The 20080-nt window shown below is 45.4% G+C and overlaps 10 protein-coding genes across 15 annotated transcripts; 3 read left to right on the plus strand and 7 right to left on the minus strand.

Moving 5' to 3' along the window:
- On the minus strand, nt 1-2578 carry LOC122612852 (sodium-coupled monocarboxylate transporter 1). Of its 2 annotated transcripts, XM_043786722.1 has the most exons (9): nt 2170-2578; nt 1964-2116; nt 1760-1919; nt 1637-1702; nt 1533-1584; nt 1407-1474; nt 930-1343; nt 176-867; nt 1-101 (listed from the first exon to the last, which is right to left on the minus strand). In XM_043786722.1, the coding sequence occupies exons 1-9, from the start codon at nt 2292-2294 to the stop codon at nt 26-28; spliced, it is 1806 nt and encodes a 601-aa protein (XP_043642657.1). In that variant the 5' UTR covers nt 2295-2578; the 3' UTR covers nt 1-25. The 2 variants fall into 2 exon arrangements, with proteins under 2 accessions (XP_043642657.1, XP_043642649.1); XM_043786714.1 differs by having other exon boundaries at nt 1964-2578.
- Nucleotides 2579-2940: 362 nt separating this feature from the next.
- LOC122612843 (2-phosphoxylose phosphatase 1) lies at nt 2941-5972 on the minus strand. Its single transcript, XM_043786702.1, has 5 exons — nt 5627-5972; nt 5113-5431; nt 4907-5047; nt 4259-4844; nt 2941-4202 (listed from the first exon to the last, which is right to left on the minus strand). The coding sequence occupies exons 1-5, from the start codon at nt 5721-5723 to the stop codon at nt 3582-3584; spliced, it is 1764 nt and encodes a 587-aa protein (XP_043642637.1). The 5' UTR covers nt 5724-5972; the 3' UTR covers nt 2941-3581.
- A 150-nt stretch (nt 5973-6122) lies between these two features.
- On the minus strand, nt 6123-7425 carry LOC122611766 (ubiquitin carboxyl-terminal hydrolase). The gene is made up of 4 exons (XM_043785066.1): nt 7267-7425; nt 6983-7123; nt 6778-6920; nt 6123-6721 (listed from the first exon to the last, which is right to left on the minus strand). Exons 1-4 carry the CDS (start codon nt 7300-7302, stop codon nt 6358-6360), a joined length of 684 nt encoding a protein of 227 aa, XP_043641001.1. The 5' UTR covers nt 7303-7425; the 3' UTR covers nt 6123-6357.
- A 272-nt stretch (nt 7426-7697) lies between these two features.
- LOC122611765 (cyclin-dependent kinase 2-interacting protein) lies at nt 7698-8526 on the plus strand. The gene is made up of 3 exons (XM_043785065.1): nt 7698-7785; nt 7838-8284; nt 8368-8526. Exons 1-3 carry the CDS (start codon nt 7713-7715, stop codon nt 8499-8501), a joined length of 654 nt encoding a protein of 217 aa, XP_043641000.1. The 5' UTR covers nt 7698-7712; the 3' UTR covers nt 8502-8526.
- On the minus strand, nt 8512-9688 carry LOC122611764. Of its 2 annotated transcripts, none has more exons than XM_043785064.1 (2): nt 8882-9688; nt 8512-8813 (listed from the first exon to the last, which is right to left on the minus strand). In XM_043785064.1, exons 1-2 carry the CDS (start codon nt 9581-9583, stop codon nt 8688-8690), a joined length of 828 nt encoding a protein of 275 aa, XP_043640999.1. In that variant the 5' UTR covers nt 9584-9688; the 3' UTR covers nt 8512-8687. The 2 variants fall into 2 exon arrangements, with proteins under 2 accessions (XP_043640999.1, XP_043640998.1); XM_043785063.1 differs by having other exon boundaries at nt 8512-8816; nt 8882-9685.
- A 190-nt stretch (nt 9689-9878) lies between these two features.
- Nucleotides 9879-10185, minus strand: LOC122611772. The gene has a single exon (XM_043785074.1). The coding sequence runs from the start codon at nt 10183-10185 to the stop codon at nt 9952-9954; it is 234 nt and encodes a 77-aa protein (XP_043641009.1). The 3' UTR covers nt 9879-9951.
- Nucleotides 10186-10194: 9 nt separating this feature from the next.
- Nucleotides 10195-10575, minus strand: LOC122611771 (protein CEBPZOS). Its single transcript, XM_043785073.1, has 2 exons — nt 10390-10575; nt 10195-10336 (listed from the first exon to the last, which is right to left on the minus strand). The coding sequence occupies exons 1-2, from the start codon at nt 10517-10519 to the stop codon at nt 10203-10205; spliced, it is 264 nt and encodes an 87-aa protein (XP_043641008.1). The 5' UTR covers nt 10520-10575; the 3' UTR covers nt 10195-10202.
- Nucleotides 10576-10659: 84 nt separating this feature from the next.
- Nucleotides 10660-14005, plus strand: LOC122611768 (GATOR complex protein MIOS). The gene is made up of 7 exons (XM_043785067.1): nt 10660-10915; nt 10968-11141; nt 11200-11451; nt 11546-12473; nt 12527-13082; nt 13147-13628; nt 13698-14005. The coding sequence occupies exons 1-7, from the start codon at nt 10798-10800 to the stop codon at nt 13786-13788; spliced, it is 2601 nt and encodes an 866-aa protein (XP_043641002.1). The 5' UTR covers nt 10660-10797; the 3' UTR covers nt 13789-14005.
- A 126-nt stretch (nt 14006-14131) lies between these two features.
- LOC122611769 (tudor and KH domain-containing protein homolog) lies at nt 14132-19125 on the plus strand. 4 transcript variants are annotated; one of them, XR_006325551.1, is made up of 6 exons: nt 16169-16307; nt 16784-17177; nt 17253-18077; nt 18130-18236; nt 18295-18908; nt 18961-19125. XR_006325551.1 is itself a non-coding variant. In XM_043785069.1 (5 exons), exons 2-5 carry the CDS (start codon nt 16873-16875, stop codon nt 18789-18791), a joined length of 1734 nt encoding a protein of 577 aa, XP_043641004.1. In that variant the 5' UTR covers nt 14132-14327; nt 16784-16872; the 3' UTR covers nt 18792-19125. The 4 variants fall into 4 exon arrangements, 3 of the variants coding, with proteins under 3 accessions (XP_043641004.1, XP_043641005.1, XP_043641003.1); XM_043785069.1 differs by lacking the exon at nt 16169-16307 and adding an exon at nt 14132-14327 and having other exon boundaries at nt 18295-19125; XM_043785070.1 differs by lacking the exon at nt 16169-16307 and adding an exon at nt 15634-15837 and having other exon boundaries at nt 18295-19125.
- LOC122611770 (protein C10) lies at nt 19091-19921 on the minus strand. The gene is made up of 2 exons (XM_043785072.1): nt 19676-19921; nt 19091-19615 (listed from the first exon to the last, which is right to left on the minus strand). The coding sequence occupies exons 1-2, from the start codon at nt 19820-19822 to the stop codon at nt 19412-19414; spliced, it is 351 nt and encodes a 116-aa protein (XP_043641007.1). The 5' UTR covers nt 19823-19921; the 3' UTR covers nt 19091-19411.
- Between the last annotated feature and the right edge of the window lie 159 nt (nt 19922-20080).

A 20080-nucleotide genomic window follows, 5' to 3' on the forward strand; every position in this document is an offset into this window, starting at 1 on the left:
TTAATAAACAATATTACAATTAATTTTAAGTGATAGTGGATATATCGTTGCCCGCATTTTTATGGAGATTGCGTTGTTTAAAGCATTCTTTTGGAAGGAATCTGAAATGAAGAGATTTACATTATATTATTAAATATTATATCTTAATATTTGTGTCCTAGCACTTAAGTATCACCTGTGAATCACTGGAGATATCAAATCGGAATGGAGACTCTTAATATCCGTGGGTCTGGTCACCAGTGAGACCAGGGAGCCCACAATGACGACCGTAAGCACTCCGATGGGGTTTATCCACTGGAATGAGAGTCGGTACAGTGGGAACACCTGCTCCTCGTCCACCCCAACATCTTCGGGAGCAGTCACATTGCCGGGGCAGCCTTCGAGTGACATAGGAAGCTTATGGGTAAGCAGTTGTCCGGATGCCGCCGCAATCTGCGTGCCGAAAGTTATCCAGGCGGTCAAGGAAAAGGACGCGATTCCGCCCACCAAGGTGCCCACTGTGTTCGCCCAGGGGACCAGCATTCCTAGGGTGAACATTCCGAAGGTGGAACTAGTTGCGATGGACACCAGGGACATGCAGATGCTCAGGATGCCGTTCACTTTCTCCAGCAGAATGACCGAACCAAATATCACAACGCCCATGATAACGATGGTGGACTTAACGATAATCGTGGATGTTCTTTCGCCCGGCTGCATCTTGAAACAGCCGCGGACTATGTCCTGTAGGATGACCAAGGATGTGGAGTTGAAGGCCACGGAAAGCGAACTCAGGCCAGCTCCAAAAAGACCGGCTATGAAAAGCCCGGGCATTCCATAGATGTGACCGACACTCTGGACCACAAAGAGAGGCACCAGCTGATCGTTATTCTGCGCAGATCGAAAATTATGTAAATGTATTATGGCATTGAAATGCAGTTCAAGTCACCCACCATGATGTGTCCTGCGCTCAACGGATCACAGTCCTTGTACATGTGATAGATGAGCAGTCCCAAGAAGCTGAGAACGGTGTAAAAGATGACCGCTCCCACGACAAAGTAGGCAATGGAAAACCTGACCATCCGCAGGTTGGGCAACGACATATACCGATGCACCATGGTCTGGTGCACTGCCGCAATGGAGGTCCAGTAGAAACTGCCACCGATCAGCACGCTCCACACCGTGTTACGCACAAATGGCGAGGGATCGGTGTTGCCAATTATGAGTCGTCCTCCGGCCGCTAGACTTTCGAAGAATTCACCCATGTCGGTGATGTTGCAAGTGGCAAGAATGGCCACAACCAGAACGGAGACAAACATGATCGCCACCTGCCAGATATCCGTATGCACCACCGCCTTTAGGCCGCCCTGCAGTTGAATCAAGGGAAAAATGTTAAAAAAAACTACTCCGAATTTGAGGGAACATCTTACCAATAGGGTGTATATGACGCACACCACAATGGTCACCAGCTCTATCATGTGAATATCTAGGCCGGAAGCTGTGGTCAAAAAAAAGTTCAAGTTGCGTCTTTCGAGAGTCGATCGAATAGTTCTTACCCTGGTTCAAAGCGAGGGCCGGTACATAGACCACAAAAGGCGTATAGAGTAGCTGAAATTTGGCATTAATTCTTCTGTACGATTTACGGATGAGTGCAACTTACCACTTCGATAACAAACATTATGGATACTATGTTCCGTATGATCGGGTGAAAGCGCATTCCCAAGTACTAGACGAAAGTTCGTTAAAAATATATAATATATATACTATAGACTAGCATATCTACCTCATAAGATGATCGCACTTGGAGAGCGGAAAACACGGGCATGTAGACGTAGGCTACCACTAATCCTTGGATGGAAATTGCTACGATAATCAGGAAATATTGCGTGCCATAGTTGTAGATCTCTGCAGGAGTACCCAGTATAGCAACGCCCGAAATGAAACTAAACAGGAGGAATGATATTTGCAATGTAGCCGATTGTCTCACCTGGCTATCAGGCTCATGGCGACTGGGAAAACCTTCAGATTGCCCGAACCCATCAGATACTCGTTCATCTTCTTTGATCCGAAATTCGGCATGGTTATTTCCGGGGAATCTGAAGCCGACGACGTCTCGGGCTCCACCGTCTTCTTGGTCTTCCTGTGGCGCATTTAACAGATACAATTTGTTTTGCCAATTTGGATACTACTCACTTTATCCAACCGAAGTACAGTCCTATGGCAATGGATAGTATGGTGCCGCCCATGAAGACGGTGTAGTCAACCGTGCCGAATCTGAAGGTGTCCATGCTGGCTGGTCTCTTCTGGGAAAATGCCATCTAAATTAGGTGAAGTGCCCAATGAAGCTGAGATTGCCGAAATTTCGGTTATCTTAGATATGTTATCTGGGATGGGAAACACTATAGAAGGACTATGGTGTGGTTATAAACACACTTTCGCAGTCGCTAAAGCGTGCGAAGCATTAATGAGTCAAATAAAATGTTGCCAGCTATAACCGCTTCTAGACGCCAATTAGATCAGTAAATCACTGGCAAATATTTGGCCAACAAATTCAATTATCGCACAGACAATGGGTTTGTAAAAAGTGATTTAAACAAACGCGTTCTTACTTACCGCTTCCATGGAGCGCCTAGTTTGATGTGATTTTTATTAATGCTGGTGAAAAAATGTCACAATAGAAGCTTTAAGTTTACCACTTAGCTGTGGTTCCATAAATAAAACATTGGTATATCGCTATAAATTTAAAAAACGTCCAAATTGTGGCCGTGAAAAATCGGCAGTCACATAAAACGAACTTAAAAGAAAATATATCGTAAATATTTGGTTTGTGGAAATGTGTACAAACTAAAATTAATGACGTATGTATATGTATCCCAGTTTTCTAATATACCAAAATATAAAAAACATATTATATGAAAGAGATTGAAGAGATTCCATACGCAACCACTCAGAGCGACAATAAGATTAAAATTCGAGAACATTTATTTCAATTCAAAACTTCTGTAGTATCCACATTTAAATGTATCTCTTAAAAATATTACTTTGGGCTTGATATGTTTGCGTTTCAGTTTTTAGTGTTGTTTCGAGATTCATATTATAATTGTATGTATATAAGTTCTTAAATAAGTGCCAGCCAATTTGTGGACATTTTTAAATTTATTATTTGCTAATTCTTTATATGTTTATGAAAATTTGTTTTTCTTACGGTATGTAATCAAGAATTAAACATTCGCATTTTCCAAGAGTTTCTTTTGTTTGATATGTTTCCTAAAATATTTGATTAATGCTAAAAATCGCGGAAGGGTATTTTCTAGGATTTTTTATAATAAACCTCAAAAAGCTGATATGTTTGCGACTTCAAGTTTCATTTCTTTCATTTTCCTCAAACGCGAGATTTTTAGAAAGAGGTTCTTATAATCTAACAAGTGCTCCATTGATATGTATCGTTTTCGATTTGTGGATCAACAAGTTGAATGCATTAACTAAATTCCAACTAAGATAACATCGCTAAAAAGCGGTCGTTTCCAGTTTGGGATAAGCCTGGACATCTTAACTACTTATCACAGTTTGAAAATGGGATCTCCTACTTATCACCTCGCGGGCTGCTAAAACTCCCCAGTTTTTGGGGGATTCACAGCCCCACAAGCTTCTTTAAAATTGGTGGCGTTCAGCGGACTGAAGTAATCCTCGTGCAGGAAGCGAATTATGTTCTCAATGGGGCAGAGATCGGCTTTGTTGCCTCTGGAATCCCTGGTGACCCGCAGGCTTTTGCCGCCCTCGCAAAAGTCGATCTGTTGGGTGACATCCCTACCATTGTACACCACCCGGAAGTAGTAGTCCGTGTGCGCTTCGCTCCGGTACACTTCAAATGCTAGTCTGGAGGCATAGGCTATGGTTTGGCCCTGGCTGGTGATGATTCCGAGGGCAGCTGTCAGATACTGCATGGTGCAGTCGTGTCCAGAGTACAGGACAAACTTCGTCCTGTCGCCAGAGATCATCTTTAGCATGTAGCTCACTATGTGACGGATCATTCCGTAGGATCGCAGCAATCCGGATAGCTTGTAGTACGAGTGGCCAGCGGAGCGTTGCGACAGCTCGTCCGCAAAGGACATCAGGGTGTCCACGTGGCTGGCTTCGACACAGCCCTCTTGAGCTTCATCCGCCTGCATGGAGGGATTCCCATTTTCTACCTCGGGGGAGTCGGGCTCCACCTGCGTTTGTGCCTCCTGGATACAAGAGAGAGTGAAACCTTCAACATGGTAGGAGCGCTTGGGTTATTTACCTGCAACAAATTGGCAGCTGTTTCATCCTGATCTATGTTAATCACATCCACCAGCTCCTGATTGGAGTTCTTTCTGAGGGGCTTTGGAGTGGAAGCCGGTTTTTTCCTGCGACATGGCAAGGCGGCGTCGTGGCATAGCACCGTCAGAAGGGCATCCACCACCTCGAAGGGATTACTAATGCCGTTCGGCGTGTGCTGCAGTATGGTGCCTCCGATCCACTGCATCACATCCAGGACATCGCCACGTTTCAGCAGCTGCTTGTCCCCCATGGCCTCCAAACGTTTCCGCAGCAGCGCCGACTGAGGACAGCTGCACTCCCCGAAGCAGAAAGCCATGCTGTGCGATTCCCGGACATTCAAGGCCAGCCACTTGTCCGCCGGCAGCAGGGTGAACAACATGGCCAAGGCGGACTGGAAGGTGCGCCGATAGCGAGTGGTAAAGACCACCACCTCATCCGAATTCAGAAGCGTGTGTGGCGTCGTTTCCACTGAAGCACGGTTCGGATTCGGTTTGAGCAGCAGACCCAGCGGATGAGCATACACCTGGTGCATGATGTCGCCTACGTGGAGCAGCTGCGATATTCCCCTGGCGAATGAACAGTGAGGCGTGTGATTAATAGTGGAATTGCATTCTGGCCATTCACTCACTTGTAGGTGAGCTGCCCCAGTGGACAACCACGTTCTGAGGCCGGCAGCAGTGGAAACCCATGGAACGGCCCCACCTTGTTCCAGTACATGTGATTCGATCCCGAAGCGGAGCTACTCGAGTTGTACAAAAAGCTGCGATACCTGATAAAGATTCCAGATAAAACGCGTGAGGAATGATTACTCTTTTCCGCTAATGAAGTACCCACTTGTTGACCAGGCTATCTGAGCCACCACCCACGCCGCAGTTGATGCCAGCACTGCGGACATGGGATATGGGTCCTCGATCCCCGTGCCTGATGACCAGGAGCACTCCCTGAAGCTTCCAACCCTCCAAGATGCCGCCATCATCCAAACGCTGCAGCTGAGCCAACGGAGCACAGCGTTCCCTGTACTTGGCGAACCGATGGGCAGTGGAAGATGCCGAGCTATCGCCGCCCAAGGAACTGACGGTGCCGGACGAACTGGGTCCGAAAACTGAGCCACCACCTGCGGTCGACTCAACATTGCCCATGTAGCGATACATTCCTGGAAGGGATTATCAAAGGCTAGGATTAGCTAATTGCTTAGGGAGATACGAAATAGTTTCTTATTTGTGTGTGTCTTGACAACCATTAACTAATTGGGCCAATTTAAGAAACGTTTTATAGGTTTATATAAACTTTAATTGGGTACAGATATATTTTTAGCCATAATTGCTATGGATGTATCTTTTTCACTTACCCGCTATTAGAAGGAATATCCAGACGCTGAGCAGCACATAGCAGTAGAAGGCTCTGTGTTGGGTGGCCACTCGCATCAGTTCCTTGAGCAGCTTCATCCTGGCCAGAAAGTCCGGCTCTTAACTGCTGCCCACTAGCTCCACTGCTGCTCCTCGGCATCAACTCGTTGGACGGCACTCTTGGAGGGTTTCTGTCGATAAGATAGCTCTGATATATTCCTATCCAGCGCTTGAAATTCCAGGCAATAGCTCCGCTTCACGGGGAATGAGTTTTGAGTGCTTAGTGCTGAAAAAAGACCAGGTTTACACGTTTACGTGGAGCACGAGCAGGGCATGCGCACTGCAGGCCACATCGTTATCAGCTGTTGGCACAGAGGTGGTGGACAAAGGGGCAGTTTGAAATGCGTAACAGCCAAGCTTATTTTCAAAGTTCTAAGCGCCAATATATATAGATATAATTAATTTCGTTGTACGCCCATAAGTAAAAGCCCTGTGGTATTCAGTATAAGCTTAGCATCAAGCTAGAGTGCACTCTTTAATAACAATCATGGTGTTCCCAATACATTTGCGGCTTTGGCTCAATGCGAAATAAATATGCGTAAACTATTGGCCGGCTGAAAGGCGGGGCTTCGTTCGCCTTTGCAGCCAGATTCAAAATATGGTGGATATATAAATGTATGCTCTGGTAGATCTTGGATCTTGGTGGTTCTGAGTTTAGGGGATTAGTTCCAGCCTAATTTTGTGCCGCAGTCAGGGCCAAAACGGTGAAGCGCACCTCGTTGGGATCGCGAGCCATGAACTCCTTGCATACCTTGGCCGCATCCTTTACAAAAGTCTCCTCCGAAGTCTGTCCGTGCTTGATCGGGAAGGACTTGCGCCCATCCAGCTCATACAGAGTACCCTCCTTGTTCACCAAAGCGATGAAGTGGTGAATCACCGTCTCGTGATCGGCGGCATTGGTCTGGCCCTCTTGAGCCAAGGCCTGATGATCGGCGGTGAACTCCTTGTCGCTCTCCAGGGCCTTTCCGCGTTCCTCCGGGGACAAGGAAGCTGTCTTATCCAGGAAGTTCTTCAGTACTCCGCTGTCGATGTCAACTCTGGAGGCAAAAGGAAGTTAAGCTGAGTTTTAATAAAAAATGGTTGAAGGACCCACTCCTTATTGTTGGCCACGCTGTGGATCAAGGCGACGGTGCCACAAGCGTTGTGGGTGAACTGGCGCATATAGAAGAGATCGTTGGGATGCTGCTCCTGCACCTCCTTGATCCGTTCGTGCTCCTCGGCGCGGTGCTTCTCATACTGAAAATGGAACCTATTTATCCAGGGTAATCAGATAAGAAGGGAGTTCAAGGTAAACCCACGGTTTCGCTGCACGGGAAGAGCAAAATGAACGCCTTTACGGGACGCGGAATCCACTCCAAGGTGTCCTCTTCCAGTCCGATGACGTCAGTTACCGACCAGGCTGGCGACACGCCCAATTTATGTATGTACTTGGTCAAGACCTGGAAAAGTGGGAATGGGAAAATTTAATGGCGTCTTTTCACTTTATTACCCAAAGGAAGCCGACATTTTGGCACAAAGAAACCATGAATTTGCAAAAACTGGAACTGCTTTAAAAAAAACCCTTTACTGGTTAAGTGTTTACCTCGGGATTAGATTCTAGTGGCGTCCAGGTCAACATTTTTCCGAATTTGGCTTAAGCTGTGTTCTGATTGAAAATTCAAAGGAAAATGAAGGATTTCTACAGACAATTACCGGCACTTTTGTCGAGCTTTACTTATTTCTAAATGTGGTGTGTGAACATTGATTTCAAAATATATCGATGATAAGCTTTTCAATTTTGTGTACTAATGCAATTGCTTTCAGCTGCGCTTTGCATTTAAGCTATGGAAAACACCAAACAAGTGAGTAATAAATTTGAAATGTTAAAATTTACATTTATATAGTTATTATTCAATGAGTAACCATTTTGAACATAGTCTTATCGATGTTATGAACAATGAGTGTTGATAAACGCTTAAACTAAACTAACATATGTTCAACGATGTAGTTGTGCAGACACTGGCTGAAGTAAACAACATTGTTTACAAAATGACCAAAGCAAATAAAACGCCGCAAAAAGCCATTGAGCCCAATATAAATGCATCCCTGACACCAGTTCGCTGTAAGTCATCTACAATAAAAAAAAGCTTATAATTTATGTAAATCATGCGCAGATTTGGACAGCCAGCGCCTGCAGTCGCCCACAAGTCACGACGCGAATTTGGCCACCTGCAAAACGAGGTTGGAGACCATAGTTAAACAACTCCAGGACAACTACGCCAAATGGCAGCTGGCCCAACAGAGGGGCACCTCCATTTGCTATACTATCGAGGCCAAGAAGACCAAGTGCCTGGAGAAAAGCCAGGATGAAGGCAACTCCGCTTACCCGGACGATCTACTCCTGCCCTGCAACAAGTTGGCCATCATAGCCTCCATTTTCGGGGATATCGCAAATAATACAAAGGAGCTCCTAAGACAATTGAGGGCTATATGTAAACTACCGGGATCTGCAGCGGAGACGATATTCTACAGGTCCTGGAAGTTGCCACAATTCGTGGTGTTCGCGAAGGAACTTTCCGAAAGATATGAAGAGGAGGCTCTGGTCAAAAAGGAAGTTGCCGGTAGGAACTATACGCCACAGCTTTATTTCTCAAATGTATTTTTTTTATTATCTTGAATCTAATCATGTGTCCCTTCTTTAAAGAAAACATTGCCCACTCGACCGAAAGAAGCCAGCTCATTGCGTACACAACCTTATGGGAATTTCCCGAGCACGTGGATTCGTATGTCCGTCTGGGATTTCTTCTCCTTGCCGAAGAAGTCAGTTTAAGACGATAAATTAAACAAATTTTTAACTTGTTAATGCAACACTTTGTTTCTATCAAATGTTCATGTTGGGCAGTAAAACTTCATTACAATTTGAGATTATGCAAAAGCTTAGCCAAGGAATACGTAAATTCTACAAACTTAGGTTCTATGAGAAAATGGGAATGCAACTATTAAATGCTTTGTTGTGCGTATGTTTTAAGTCTGAACGGAGATCCGCTCCAATCGGGGAGCGCTGCGGAACTTGGTCCACCACCAGAACCAGGCGCACGAAAATCCCACAGCCAGAGTGGTGAAGTATAAAATGGTGGGCAGACTCCACTTCTTCTGTAATGCAAATTATTATAAAATGAAAGTAAATAAATAAAACCCCTATTACGCGCAGTATTCACCTTCTTGTGGCTCTCGTTAGCCTGAGTTTTTTTCTGGCTCCTTGCGTTCTGGGCATTGGCTTCGATTTTCCTGAGATCCTGGGCAATCTCCTCGGTGATCTGCTTTATGCTCTTCAGAGTTTCCTGGGCAAAGCAGCTGGCATATCGTTTGTCGCCCACCACGACGTCCTCGGGAGTGGAGACCTGCAGCTTGTAGTTGGTGACTGCCAAGGAGGCACGCAGGGACATTAGGTGATTGCTAGCATTGCCCAGGATCTCATTGTTATAGGTTTTGGCCTCTGGATGGGTGCAAATGTATTCGTAGCTGGGATTCTGGTTGGGCATCTTGTTGAACATCTCTAGGAGCTGTTGTCGTTCCTTTTCCGACTTGAACCCGAAGAGTTTTAAATCCTCGTCGGTGAGAGAGGCCAAATCCCGGTAGCTAATGTTCTCGGCAATGAGTTTGTCCACACAGCTGCTGGCGTAGTCCGATTCCACGCTGGTGGAGGACAGCAGTCCGTTGAGGATCTCCCTCTCGCGACGAGTGTCCTTGTGAGCCTTCTGCCGAACCCACGGACGCCGCTCGTTGCCGAGGAAAGCTTCATCCAAATCCTTCTGCTGGGTGTGCGAGTGGAAGTCCTTTGTGGCCTCGAACTGGATGGCCGGCGGGATCTTGGCCATCGACACCAAGGGCACATCCCCCGCGGACATGGTGTGCGTCATTGTTACCTTAAAATCTGTCAATAACGGCAATTAAATTACCATTTAAATGCAATTGCGCTAAGATTAGATTCGCTTTGTCAAGAATCGGACGTTTTCGAACACTAAAGGTAGGGGTGGTCAAGATTCTTAGCAGATCATGTTAAAAGTAACATAAGTGTTTGGAGCTCTGTAAACGTTTAAAATCAGTGGAATATTAACAAATTAGTAATTTTAGCCGCTTTTCGCATTTTACTTCCTTGTAAGACACAAATTTTCCTCAACAGAATGACCGAACCTTACCAATTAATGATCGGATTAAATGCTTAACATTTATATTTAAAAAGAATAACAAATTGATAAATTGCTGACAATAAAGCTTCCTAACTATCCTATTTATCTGCCGATGACCTGTAGATTGGGGCACTGGTGGTGGACGCCTCGTGCAGCTTCTTCATAAACAGTGCCTTTCGCTGGTCATCTTCACTCAGTTTGGTTCTTGAAACGGAGGCTTTGATGCGCTCTATTTTCTCGACGTTCGGCTCGGTTAGCAGCATTAAACCGTAGCCCATTCCTCCGAAGCCAATCAGCCACAAAACGGACTTAAAATAGGGATTACTAAGCATTTTGGAAGCGGTCTCTTCTAGTCGCTTTTCTTTAAAGCACTCCAATAACTCGCATCCGCCTGTCGGACTGTGCTGTCTCCCACGATTTCACCGATTTTATAGTAATAGTCCAAAACGAAGGGATAATTCTCGTGGATGTGCTGGCGAAACTCTAGAAGCGGATTATTATTAACAATCAAAATAATTATATAAATATCCACGCACCTCGATTCGTGTTCATGCGATAATAAACGCCGTAGCTGGCTGCAAAGCAAACTGCCTCGAGGACAAACAGTGTTTTGGCACTTCCTTTGATGAATTTCCAAATCGCAGGTTTTGGTGTTTTGGGCAGCATTTTAAGTGGGAGTTGTAAATATTAAACACGTTTGCTTTCTAAAAAAAAAAGAAAAACAAAACCACCTACCAGCTTATCGATAAAATGAATTATCGAAATGGGCCAGTGTTGGCTAGCATACGGCAACAGCTGTTCGACCGGCTAGTGTGTGTGTGCTTCTTCTTCTTGCTACGTAGTGCAGTGTTTATCTCACGTTTTTGTTTTTGCAAACTGATAACGCGACGCAATTTAGTCTGTAGTGAAAATTGGTTTTTCATATCGATGGAAAATCGGCCACGATGAGCGGCAATACACACGGACTGAGCTGGTTTCCACACTTTCCCGACAAATTCGTATCCTGGGGCCAGGAAATCCATTTGTACGAGGTGCGCCGCAAAGATGACCACAGCCAGAAAAGTGAGGTTTTCCCTAAAGGATAATTTCAGTTTACTTAACCGCCACTTTGCAGGTCGCCTGCCTTATATATCCGTGAACTACCTCGCCAACGAGTCGCGCTATCAATATGCCCGCTGCGTGGCCGCCTCCTATCACAGTGACCAGCCCATCATTGCAGTGGGTCTGGCGGATGGCAAAGTCGGGATTTGCAACTTCCGGGACACCTACGACAGCAGCTGGGAGTACAGTGGGTGGCCAACAACGCCGTTTCTTAGCTGCATTTAATGGTTGTTCTCATCTCGCAGCTCCGCGCCAGCAGCGCATGTGCACCTGCCTCGCCTGGAACGAGCTGGATGCCAATATCCTGGCCATTGGACACGATCGCCATCGGAATGACACCTGCATCACCATCTGGGACATCGAGCGTGGTGTTCCCAAGGAGACGGCCAACTTCTTTGGCGTCGGCGAGTCGGCCAACTCCATATGCTGGGATCGAAATCATCGCACAGTCATTGCGGGGATGAGCCAGAAGATGATCAAGCTGTTCGATCTGAGGCGTGAGTACACATCAACTACATACGTAATGAATGCATCTGTGTAGTATTACTTAATGGCTCTATTGCTGATGATAACTATACATCCCTTTCGCAGAGAGCAACGCCACCTGCCAAAGCATTCAAACAAAGACAGTGCAAGGACTTTCAGTGTCCCCCAATGGCAATTATCTCTGCAGCTATGTGGACTCGGTGATCACTCTGTGGGATCCGCGAAATATCAAGAGCCCTCTCAGGCAGATTCAGTCCTCGAAGAACCATTTGCAGATCGCTTGGTGTCCAACCAGGACAAGCCTGCTCTCCTCCCTGCAACGGGATTCCTCCTACATCACTCTCTACGACATCCGCAGTGTGGACACGGACAATTCCGGCGAGATCTATCATGTAAAACGGCAGATAAGCCCCTTTCCGGCTAAGTATCAGCACAGTGGAAAGTTTGCGTTTGTAAATTGCCTGTCGTGGCATTCGAGAGATTTCGAGCGAGCTCTGCTCTTGGCAGATGCGTTGAACATCCTGGATTTTCGCCTGCCAGCCACCTTGCACACGGCGCACAGCAATCGCCGGAAGTTGCCACTTCTTATGCAGCGTCCGCTCTACACACCCGCCTCACCGACTTCCACTGCGGCCACGCCCACTCAGCAGCAGCCCACGAGCAGCTGCAGCACAAATAGCGGGAGTTCCCTGGACTTCAGCAGTCCTGGTTCGCCATTCAATGTGGACCTGCTGGAACCGGAGCTCTTTGAACTGGATTTGGTGGACGAGACGCGTCAGCGCGCTCTAGAGGATTATGGCATTAAGCCCGATAACAAGCGATTTGGAGAACTCCATTTGACACCGTATCTGCGCAATGTGTGGTCCACTTTAAACAATGTATACAGTGAGGATCGACTGACAGGCTTGAAGGCCACTTTGGGCATCAATTTGGGACACACCTCGGAGGCTTTGATGGCCAGCTCCCGCATCGAATCTCAGGTGCTCCAGTGGCCAGAGGGCATCAACAACTCCAACAAGCTCATATGCTACAGGTAAGTTCAGAAATTGTGGTCTTAAACGTTTAATAACCCCAATCATTATGCAGGAGTGAGCAGCGAGACCTGGCCCTCCAACTTTGCGGCTGGGCCTTTGAGCAGGAGCTGGATCGCTTCATAGACCAGTTATATGCAAACAAGGAATACAGCAGGGCAGCCATGATCTGCGTGTTCCACTTGAAAATTTTCCATGCCTGCAACATTCTTTCGTCGGCGGCGGACAACATGAGGGATCCCAGCATGTACAGGATCACCGTCATCGCCTTGTCCAGTTTCAATGCAGATCGGTGTAGCTCCACGTGGCGGAATCAGCGATCCAGCGCCAACATGCAGATACACGATCCACACTTAAGGGCTGTCTTCTCCTTTCTAACGATGGAGAAGGACAATTTTGATGCAGTGCTGAAAGAGGAAGGCGTGTCGCTATCAGACCGCATGGCCTTCGCCTGCAAATACTTGTCGGAGACCAAGCTGGCTGACTATGTGACGCAGCAAATCCAGGCGGCCATAGATGGCGGCGATCTCAATGGCTTGTTGCTCACTGGAGAGTCACTGGATGGAATCAATATACTGCAGTCCTACATGGACACCAGCTTCGATGTGCAGGTGAGTTAGGCTAACAAAAAATGCGGAGTAACTTGGATTTACATATACGATTGACCTTTTTTAGACGGTAGCCCTGGTGGCCATCAACTACTTCCGGCAAGAGCACTTTGTGGACAAGCGCATCCAGTACTGGATCGCCAGCTACTTGGATCACCTCAATAGCTGGGGTTTGTGGGAGAAGCGGGCCGAGCTGGACATCAAGATCGAGAGCATTCGCCCATCCTCCCGCAAGTCCCGCACTGTATTCCTGTCGTGCAACTTTTGCGGCAAGTCTGTGTCCAATGCCTTGCTGGACGAGCCGCGCCCACGCAGCACCACCACTAGCACCAATCGGCTCTCCTCCTGCCCCAGCTGCCGAAAGCCACTGCCGCGCTGCTCGCTCTGCCTGATGCACATGGGCACGATGGTGAACATGAGCAATGGGGAGACGCCGAGCACCACGCCCGACGTACCCGGCTGGCAGACCAAGCCCTTCTCGAAGTGGTTCTCCTGGTGTCAGACTTGTCGCCACGGCGGACACACCGAGCACATCATGCAGTGGTTCAAGTGAGTTCCAAGTCTCTTGACTTCCAATCTGTAATTAAATTGTGACCAATGTACGCATTTCGTTTTCAGGCAAAATTCAGAGTGCCCCGTGTCGTCGTGCAACTGTCGCTGCTTCGACATGGACGGCACCAAGCCGAACACGTTGAGAGACATTTCCTAGCTGTCCGGAGCACCTATCCACAGCCCTTACTCGCCCAGGCCATATGCATATGCATTAAGTTGTTGATTTGTTCCAAACGCGCGCGCCTTAAACAAACTCAGAAGTGTTCATTGTACTTAGACAGGGGATGTGCCCGTAGCATTAGTGTTTATGACCTACCAGCTTTTAGCTGCTCAATTGCATTTTATACTTACATTCAAATAAAGGACTATAGATATTTTGCCGCTTTTCGTTTGAAAGTTTAAAAGCGTTATAGTTTTGCGTTTTGCAACACTTGCACTTACTATTCATCAGCATTCTTGTTAGAATTCATAACGGTCACACCGTCTCGCACGTTTTTGTGCGGCATTATTATTTTTTGTTGCTTTCTGACGTAAATCTGTAGTTGTCAAAGCCCCGAAAATCGTGCTTCCACTCGTAAGGCTTATGTGAATGGTTTAATAATAATATGTGATAACACTAGAACAAACAAATCAAGATATAGTGCGTGGAAGAAACCAAAAGACAGTGCCGATACACAAGATACATATATAAAGTCGGTAAGTTGTGGGTGGGGGTACAAATTTCATTTAGCATGTGAGTGCTTCGGAATTTGCTGGCACTTCAGATTAAATATTTGGATACGATAGCTACGAACAAAAAGATTATTCGGTTACCTGACCTTTTCAACTCTTTCGGTGTCTACACCTGAGGCTTTTGTCTAATCGCAGTGCCCAAAAACGGGTTTTCCATTAAGAACTCCCAAGTTTAAAGCCTGCAGCGCATACAAAACCGAAATGCAAATATGTATACTCAAGCCGCAGCTAAAAGTTTATTTTTATTGTGATGCGAAGATCAAAGAAGGTCTCTCCAAATAGCTTTTTGCGGATTATTAAATACCTTTGGTGACGTAGTGTTTTCTGGTTGAACTGGCTTTATTTAGAAATCGAGACAATAAATTCGTGTGCGAAAAAGTTTTGAAACTTTGCCAACAAAATTCGACGCATCTCAGGCATTTTCACCGCGTGACCCCTTTGAAAATCGAAAACGCAGCGTTTTCTAAATGGGTTTCACCGGGTAAATAGAGCGTCCGAAAACCCAATAAACAACAAGGTAAATATTTCAGAATATCTAGACTTGGAGCTGGCTTTAGTGGTTGATGCTTCAGCTTCTGGTTACCATTCAAAAATCGGTTATAAATCAAGAGGGGAACCCAAACACAACTTAAACGAAACGAACGGTTCATTATGTCACTTCACTATATTTAGCACTACTACGCTCTTCTGCGCTCTCCGCGCTCTCTTACACTGAGAAAAATATAACTACACTAATAACCCATAACTATACGAAAGTTGCAGATTCCCAAAAGCCATAAAACAAACAGATATTATATAAAAGTAAGCAAATTCTGAAAATTGGCAGAAATTACTTTTTATTTTTGTAATTACTAGTAATATTAATTAAATAAAGAAACGACTTGGATATTTTCGGAATGAGCTACGCATTAACATTCAAAGATATGTTGCGAGTGTCGCTGCTACAGCCACAGCTTTTCTCTCGGTGTGTGACCCTCTATTCCTTCATTTTCCATCAGACATATGGCCGCTGGTTAATTTACGCGTTGTTTGCTTTGCATTATTTGTCTTTGTGCCAGTACCGCTGTTAATTACCAATTCCTACAACTCACAATTCGCTATTTGCAAATCAACCGGCAAAGTAAACAACAGAGAGAGAGAGAGAAAGAGAGCATTGATTGCAATCGCAAAACAGCTGATGAGGCATTCTTGCAAGCGCCGGCCGTCTGATTGGAAAAGTTCTCCTCAGTTATGCCTGAGATGTAGAGGCGAAATCAAGTTTCGTCCGCGATAATTTAAATTTTTTTATTTTCTAGCCCTATAATATAGTTGACGACTTTTCGAACGAAAAACGAGACATGAAAATGCGAAAACCAAACAGCGAGTGGCTCACAAATAAAACGCTTCATTGAGCTTAAGCGCTTGTTTACTATCTAGAAAGCAACAGCTTATTAAGAAAACTATAAACAAACATAGACAGAAATTCACGATCAAGGTCAGTGGATAAAAAGTACTACATTGTGTATTTGTAGCTTGTTTACAAATGGCCAAAAATAATTGGTACTCGTTTTATCAGTTGGAGATAAAGGCGGTTTTGATCGTAGGAAGTGCATTCATGCTTGGAGCCCAAAGGTTAAACCGGTATGATAACGCCGATGAGCGCATAAACCCGTTTAACTTGTCCAAGAACCAGTGCAAAGCGCGGAAATATCGTGATTAATTGAGGCTCAACAAGTGGAATAATAGATACACATATGCAAGTATTATGTGTGAGGAAAATCCGTAGAGTTTTTCCATTTATTAAAATTTGTTGTTGCGCTTTTTTGTGTTTAAAGCAAATCTTGAATTTCCCTTCAAAGCACGAAAGTATTTGTTCGTTTGTCTGGAAATTGTTCGATTCATCAATCGACACCAAATTTCGCAGTTTTAATGGCGAAAATCCGCCCGACAATGCATTAAATCGCTGTAAGTGGCTGAATTATGTGGCCTTAGTGTATTGAAATAACGTCACTTGTCTATTTATTCCGTGCACTGTTTACCTAAGCAATTTCAATTATGAAGTCATTCGCGCCATTCATTGTATGCCAAATTACGTTTGTTTGCGGCTAGAATCGGTTGTCTTTGGCCATTGTCAAAACTGATATCCAGTGGTTGATGGGATTACATAAGAAAAGGGGGAGTGTACATCGATACTACGTACCCATAGAACTTTATTGATTCCATAAGACGACATTAATGCTCGTACCAGTCGACTAGGGACATCAGATGGTCTTGAACTTGTTCTATTTTTGTGCTTCCCAGCACACGCAACAATATTAACATATGAACGAGGCCTTGGAAAGAGTTCTTAATGCTTTTTATTTATTTTTAATTTGTTTCCGTGGGATTTGATTGCTTGTACTGTTAACCAATGTCTAACCATTTGAATTATGTTATTCCAGTTTTCAAAAATAACGACAGGCAGACTTAAAAAGGCTGCCCCAATCACCCAGTTCTACCCCCCACCTCCCCCCACAACAACTTCGCCAGCATGTTGCGTAACACGCCTTTCGGTGCCACGCCCACCTACAAACTACTCCTGGGCTTTGGACTCTGCTCCCTTGGGGGCGCCATGCTATATGCCTACTTCAAGACTCGCAACGACGAGGAGGACGCAGACGCAAGTGACCAACGGCAGGCACCCGGGACTAGAGGACAGGCGGAGGCACAGAAGCCCCAGAAGGAAGTGTGCCTCAAAATCGTCGTGGACAACGAGCATGTGCCCCTGATAATGGGACGCGGTGGATCCAATATCAAGCTGATTGAAGAAAAGACCCTGGCCAAGATAAGATTACGGTAATTGGATTTGAAAATTATCGACCCAGGAATTAAACCTGACTAACAAGAATCGTCTTCTTCTCCTTCCTCTAGGGACAAAGACAGTGGTCACAAATTCTGCGACATTAACGGCGTCCCCGATGCGGTTAAGGCAGCTCGCGCCATGCTGATCAAGGAGATTGAGCGTGCGCCCGTAGTGAAAGTGGAGCTGCAGGTGCCCCAGAGACTGGCCAGCAAACTAAATGGACGCGGTGGCGAGCTCCTCCAGGAGATCCGGAGCAGTTCGCTGGCTAAACTAAATATCGATTTGAATGGACGGAATGGAAAGGCCAAGATTACGATTATCGGCAATCAAAAGCAAGTGAACATAGCGCGAAAAATGCTTGATGATCAGATAGAGGAGGATGAGGAACTCGTGCGATCCATGGAGGAGGTGGAACAGCGTCGCGAACCCCGTCGATCTCCCACCAACAGCATTGCGTCCTCCAGCATGTATTCCTCCCAGACATCCCTTAGCTCTCACACTCAGCCCAGGGATAAGCTAATGGCCTCCAAGGGCGAGGGCAAGCCAATGGAGGTTTACGTGTCCGCCGTGGCCTCGCCTACTAAATTCTGGGTGCAGCTTATCGGACCGCAGTCCAAGAAGCTCGATAGCATGGTCCAGGAGATGACCACCTATTATAGTAGTGCTGAAAACAGAGCCAAGCACGTGCTCACTGCTCCGTATGTGGGTCAGATTGTTGCAGCCGTCTTCAAGTTCGACGAGAAGTGGTATCGCGCCGAAATCGTGGACATTATGCCCAATCAGTACAATCCAAAGGAGCAGGTGATTGATCTCTACTTTGTGGACTATGGCGATAGCGAGTATATTTCGCCAGCTGATATTTGCGAGCTGCGCACTGATTTCCTCACGCTCAGGTAAGAAGTTTCACTGATTGAATGGACATTATTTTATATTTCACTCTTTTAGGTTTCAAGCTGTTGAATGCTTCTTGGCCAATGTAAAGTCGACGATACAGACGGAGCCAATTACCTGGCCAAAGTCCTCAATCGCAAAATTCGAAGAGCTGACAGAGGGTATGATTTCAGCAACTACTGCTAATTATTTATATGATTAACCACCCACCATTTTTAGTGGCACACTGGAGGAAGCTGATTGCTCGAGTGGTGACCTACAAGGAGCGTCCACAGGCAACAACCGCTGTAAGCTCCGCCGCCAAGGAGGGAACCCCGCTGCCCGGAGTGGAACTCTTCGATCCAGCCGATAACTCTGAACTGAATATTGGCGATCTGATGATCACCCAGGGCTTTGCCCTACCATTGGACGATTCGTATCCAGTGCGATCGCGCTCCTCGACGCCCTCAAGTAACAGTGACTCCACCATTGAGGAGTTGTGCGTCAGCAATCCAGTGACTCCGCTGACGCCCCACTCACCCATGTCGATGTCCATTGATGCTGAGAGCATTACGCAGGCGGAGGACGAACATCTCGCTCAGCAACTGCAGCATTTGCAGCACAAACTAAACGGAAACGACATTAAAACCATTTATCCGGTTAAATTGACGGCTTCAGACCTCGAAAACGGGAATAACAACAATGCCAGAACCACAAATGGTGGTAGCGCGCATTAGGAATTCACATTGTTACTAGTTATCCTCGCCTATTTGTTTATAAGATGAAGGCTGGATAAGCAGCTCACTACTTGACGTGTACATAAAAGTATAGCTCTTAAGGAACTTATTATATAGGTACGAAAGAAAACTGTTTAATTTATCGCCGTGACTGATCGACATATCCTAGATCCTAAAAGCTGACGATGGAACGGCACAGATCCTTAATTGTTTATAGCAACCTTTGCCATGTTACTTATTGTTAGCAAGAACAAGAAAAACATTTGTACATCAACAAAAAATACACAAAAGATCACAAATTTATCAAAAGAAATGCATTTTATAAGAACATCAAGCTTACGTCTATTTGGGTGGCCTTTTTCAGCTTTCTATATTTCGGAAGTGTTTTAAGATTCTCTTCTTTTTCCGAAGCAATTGAAAACTAATATAGAATATTAAATATAAATGGTAGCGAAATTTAAAAGAACTCTTTACTTCAGAGAACTAACTAGTTTCTTAATGCAAAAGGGCTACAAGTATTGCAAGTCGCTTAAAATAAAAAATTTTAACGGGTAACGGGTAAAAATATCCCCAAACCCGGGGGGGAAATTACAGTCTTGTTTGGGAGATATACCACCCGCTTAGATTAGGATGTCATTGGTGGTATTTATAGCTATGGGAGGCAGGTATATGGCGCGGATCTGACTGCGCAGGCGTACGATTTCCATGTCGTCCCTCTCCATTTCCCTGATGAGCTGGGAGAACTGGACCAATCCCTCGCGATTCCCTGGAAAACCATGACCCTTAATGACCTCCAGTTGGAGTTGCATCACCAACGGAAATACCTACATTTTAGTAAATTGTTTAATTATTTAGTTTTTTGTACTGATTTGCTTGGTATTTACGTGCTGCATCATGAGAATCATTTCCTTTCCAGCGGAAGCCTTCGCCTCTGAGAGTTTCTTGGAGTTTTCCGGTTGATTGACACAGCGTATAATGTCCATAAGAATTTGCTTGGCAGTCTCACTGTTGAAGTTGGTCAAATAGGACATTATAAACGTTTAAAAGGCAGTGTATGTGACGAGTTTTAGCAATATTCAACCAATTTGTTGTGCAGGTTTTGTTTTGTGTTTTTGTTAGAGATGAGTCATGCAGCGATTACAACTATCGGCCAAGCTATCGGTTCGGATTCATAACATTATCAAATTATTAAGATGGAAACGGGTATAAAAAAGTTGCCACAATAAATTGTTCTTAAATAAACCAAAATGTATTATATATTTTACTTTGAAGTCCTTCAATTCTTAATT

This window comes from Drosophila teissieri, chromosome 2L, assembly GCF_016746235.2.
Source record: "Drosophila teissieri strain GT53w chromosome 2L, Prin_Dtei_1.1, whole genome shotgun sequence".
Taxonomy (NCBI): Eukaryota; Metazoa; Arthropoda; class Insecta; order Diptera; family Drosophilidae; genus Drosophila; species Drosophila teissieri.

Bases quoted from the DNA above. Each gene is read 5' to 3' on its own strand.
- LOC122611768 (XM_043785067.1), top strand. From the start codon at position 10,798: ATGAGCGGCAATACACACGGACTGAGCTGGTTTCCACACTTTCCCGAC. The intron at 10,916-10,967 runs GTGAGGTTTTCC...GCCACTTTGCAG, and splicing joins AGATGACCACAGCCAGAAAA to GTCGCCTGCCTTATATATCC. The intron at 11,452-11,545 runs GTGAGTACACAT...TCCCTTTCGCAG, and splicing joins CAAGCTGTTCGATCTGAGGC to AGAGCAACGCCACCTGCCAA.
- LOC122612852 (XM_043786722.1), bottom strand. From the start codon at position 2,294: ATGGCATTTTCCCAGAAGAGACCAGCCAGCATGGACACCTTCAGATTC. The intron at 2,117-2,169 runs GTGAGTAGTATC...AATGCGCCACAG, and splicing joins CTGTACTTCGGTTGGATAAA to GAAGACCAAGAAGACGGTGG. The intron at 1,703-1,759 runs GTAGATATGCTA...ACTTTCGTCTAG, and splicing joins AAGTGCGATCATCTTATGAG to TACTTGGGAATGCGCTTTCA.
- LOC122611765 (XM_043785065.1), top strand. From the start codon at position 7,713: ATGACCAAAGCAAATAAAACGCCGCAAAAAGCCATTGAGCCCAATATA. The intron at 7,786-7,837 runs GTAAGTCATCTA...AATCATGCGCAG, and splicing joins ATCCCTGACACCAGTTCGCT to ATTTGGACAGCCAGCGCCTG. The intron at 8,285-8,367 runs GTAGGAACTATA...CCTTCTTTAAAG, and splicing joins GGTCAAAAAGGAAGTTGCCG to AAAACATTGCCCACTCGACC.
- LOC122611771 (XM_043785073.1), bottom strand. From the start codon at position 10,519: ATGCTGCCCAAAACACCAAAACCTGCGATTTGGAAATTCATCAAAGGA. The intron at 10,337-10,389 runs GTGCGTGGATAT...ATCCGCTTCTAG, and splicing joins TCGCATGAACACGAATCGAG to AGTTTCGCCAGCACATCCAC.
- LOC122611769 (XM_043785069.1), top strand. From the start codon at position 16,873: ATGTTGCGTAACACGCCTTTCGGTGCCACGCCCACCTACAAACTACTC. The intron at 17,178-17,252 runs GTAATTGGATTT...TCCTTCCTCTAG, and splicing joins CTGGCCAAGATAAGATTACG to GGACAAAGACAGTGGTCACA. The intron at 18,078-18,129 runs GTAAGAAGTTTC...TCACTCTTTTAG, and splicing joins ACTGATTTCCTCACGCTCAG to GTTTCAAGCTGTTGAATGCT.
- LOC122611772 (XM_043785074.1), bottom strand. From the start codon at position 10,185: ATGCTTAGTAATCCCTATTTTAAGTCCGTTTTGTGGCTGATTGGCTTC.
- LOC122611764 (XM_043785063.1), bottom strand. From the start codon at position 9,583: ATGACGCACACCATGTCCGCGGGGGATGTGCCCTTGGTGTCGATGGCC. The intron at 8,817-8,881 runs GTGAATACTGCG...TTTGCATTACAG, and splicing joins CTAACGAGAGCCACAAGAAG to AAGAAGTGGAGTCTGCCCAC.
- LOC122611766 (XM_043785066.1), bottom strand. From the start codon at position 7,302: ATGTTGACCTGGACGCCACTAGAATCTAATCCCGAG. The intron at 7,124-7,266 runs GTAAACACTTAA...CCACTTTTCCAG, and splicing joins CACTAGAATCTAATCCCGAG to GTCTTGACCAAGTACATACA. The intron at 6,921-6,982 runs GTGGGTTTACCT...TTCCATTTTCAG, and splicing joins TCTTCCCGTGCAGCGAAACC to TATGAGAAGCACCGCGCCGA.
- LOC122611770 (XM_043785072.1), bottom strand. From the start codon at position 19,822: ATGTCCTATTTGACCAACTTCAACAGTGAGACTGCCAAGCAAATTCTT. The intron at 19,616-19,675 runs GTAAATACCAAG...ACTAAAATGTAG, and splicing joins TGATTCTCATGATGCAGCAC to GTATTTCCGTTGGTGATGCA.
- LOC122612843 (XM_043786702.1), bottom strand. From the start codon at position 5,723: ATGAAGCTGCTCAAGGAACTGATGCGAGTGGCCACCCAACACAGAGCC. The intron at 5,432-5,626 runs GTAAGTGAAAAA...AATCCCTTCCAG, and splicing joins GATATTCCTTCTAATAGCGG to GAATGTATCGCTACATGGGC. The intron at 4,845-4,906 runs GTGAGTGAATGG...TTCATTCGCCAG, and splicing joins CTGGGGCAGCTCACCTACAA to GGGAATATCGCAGCTGCTCC.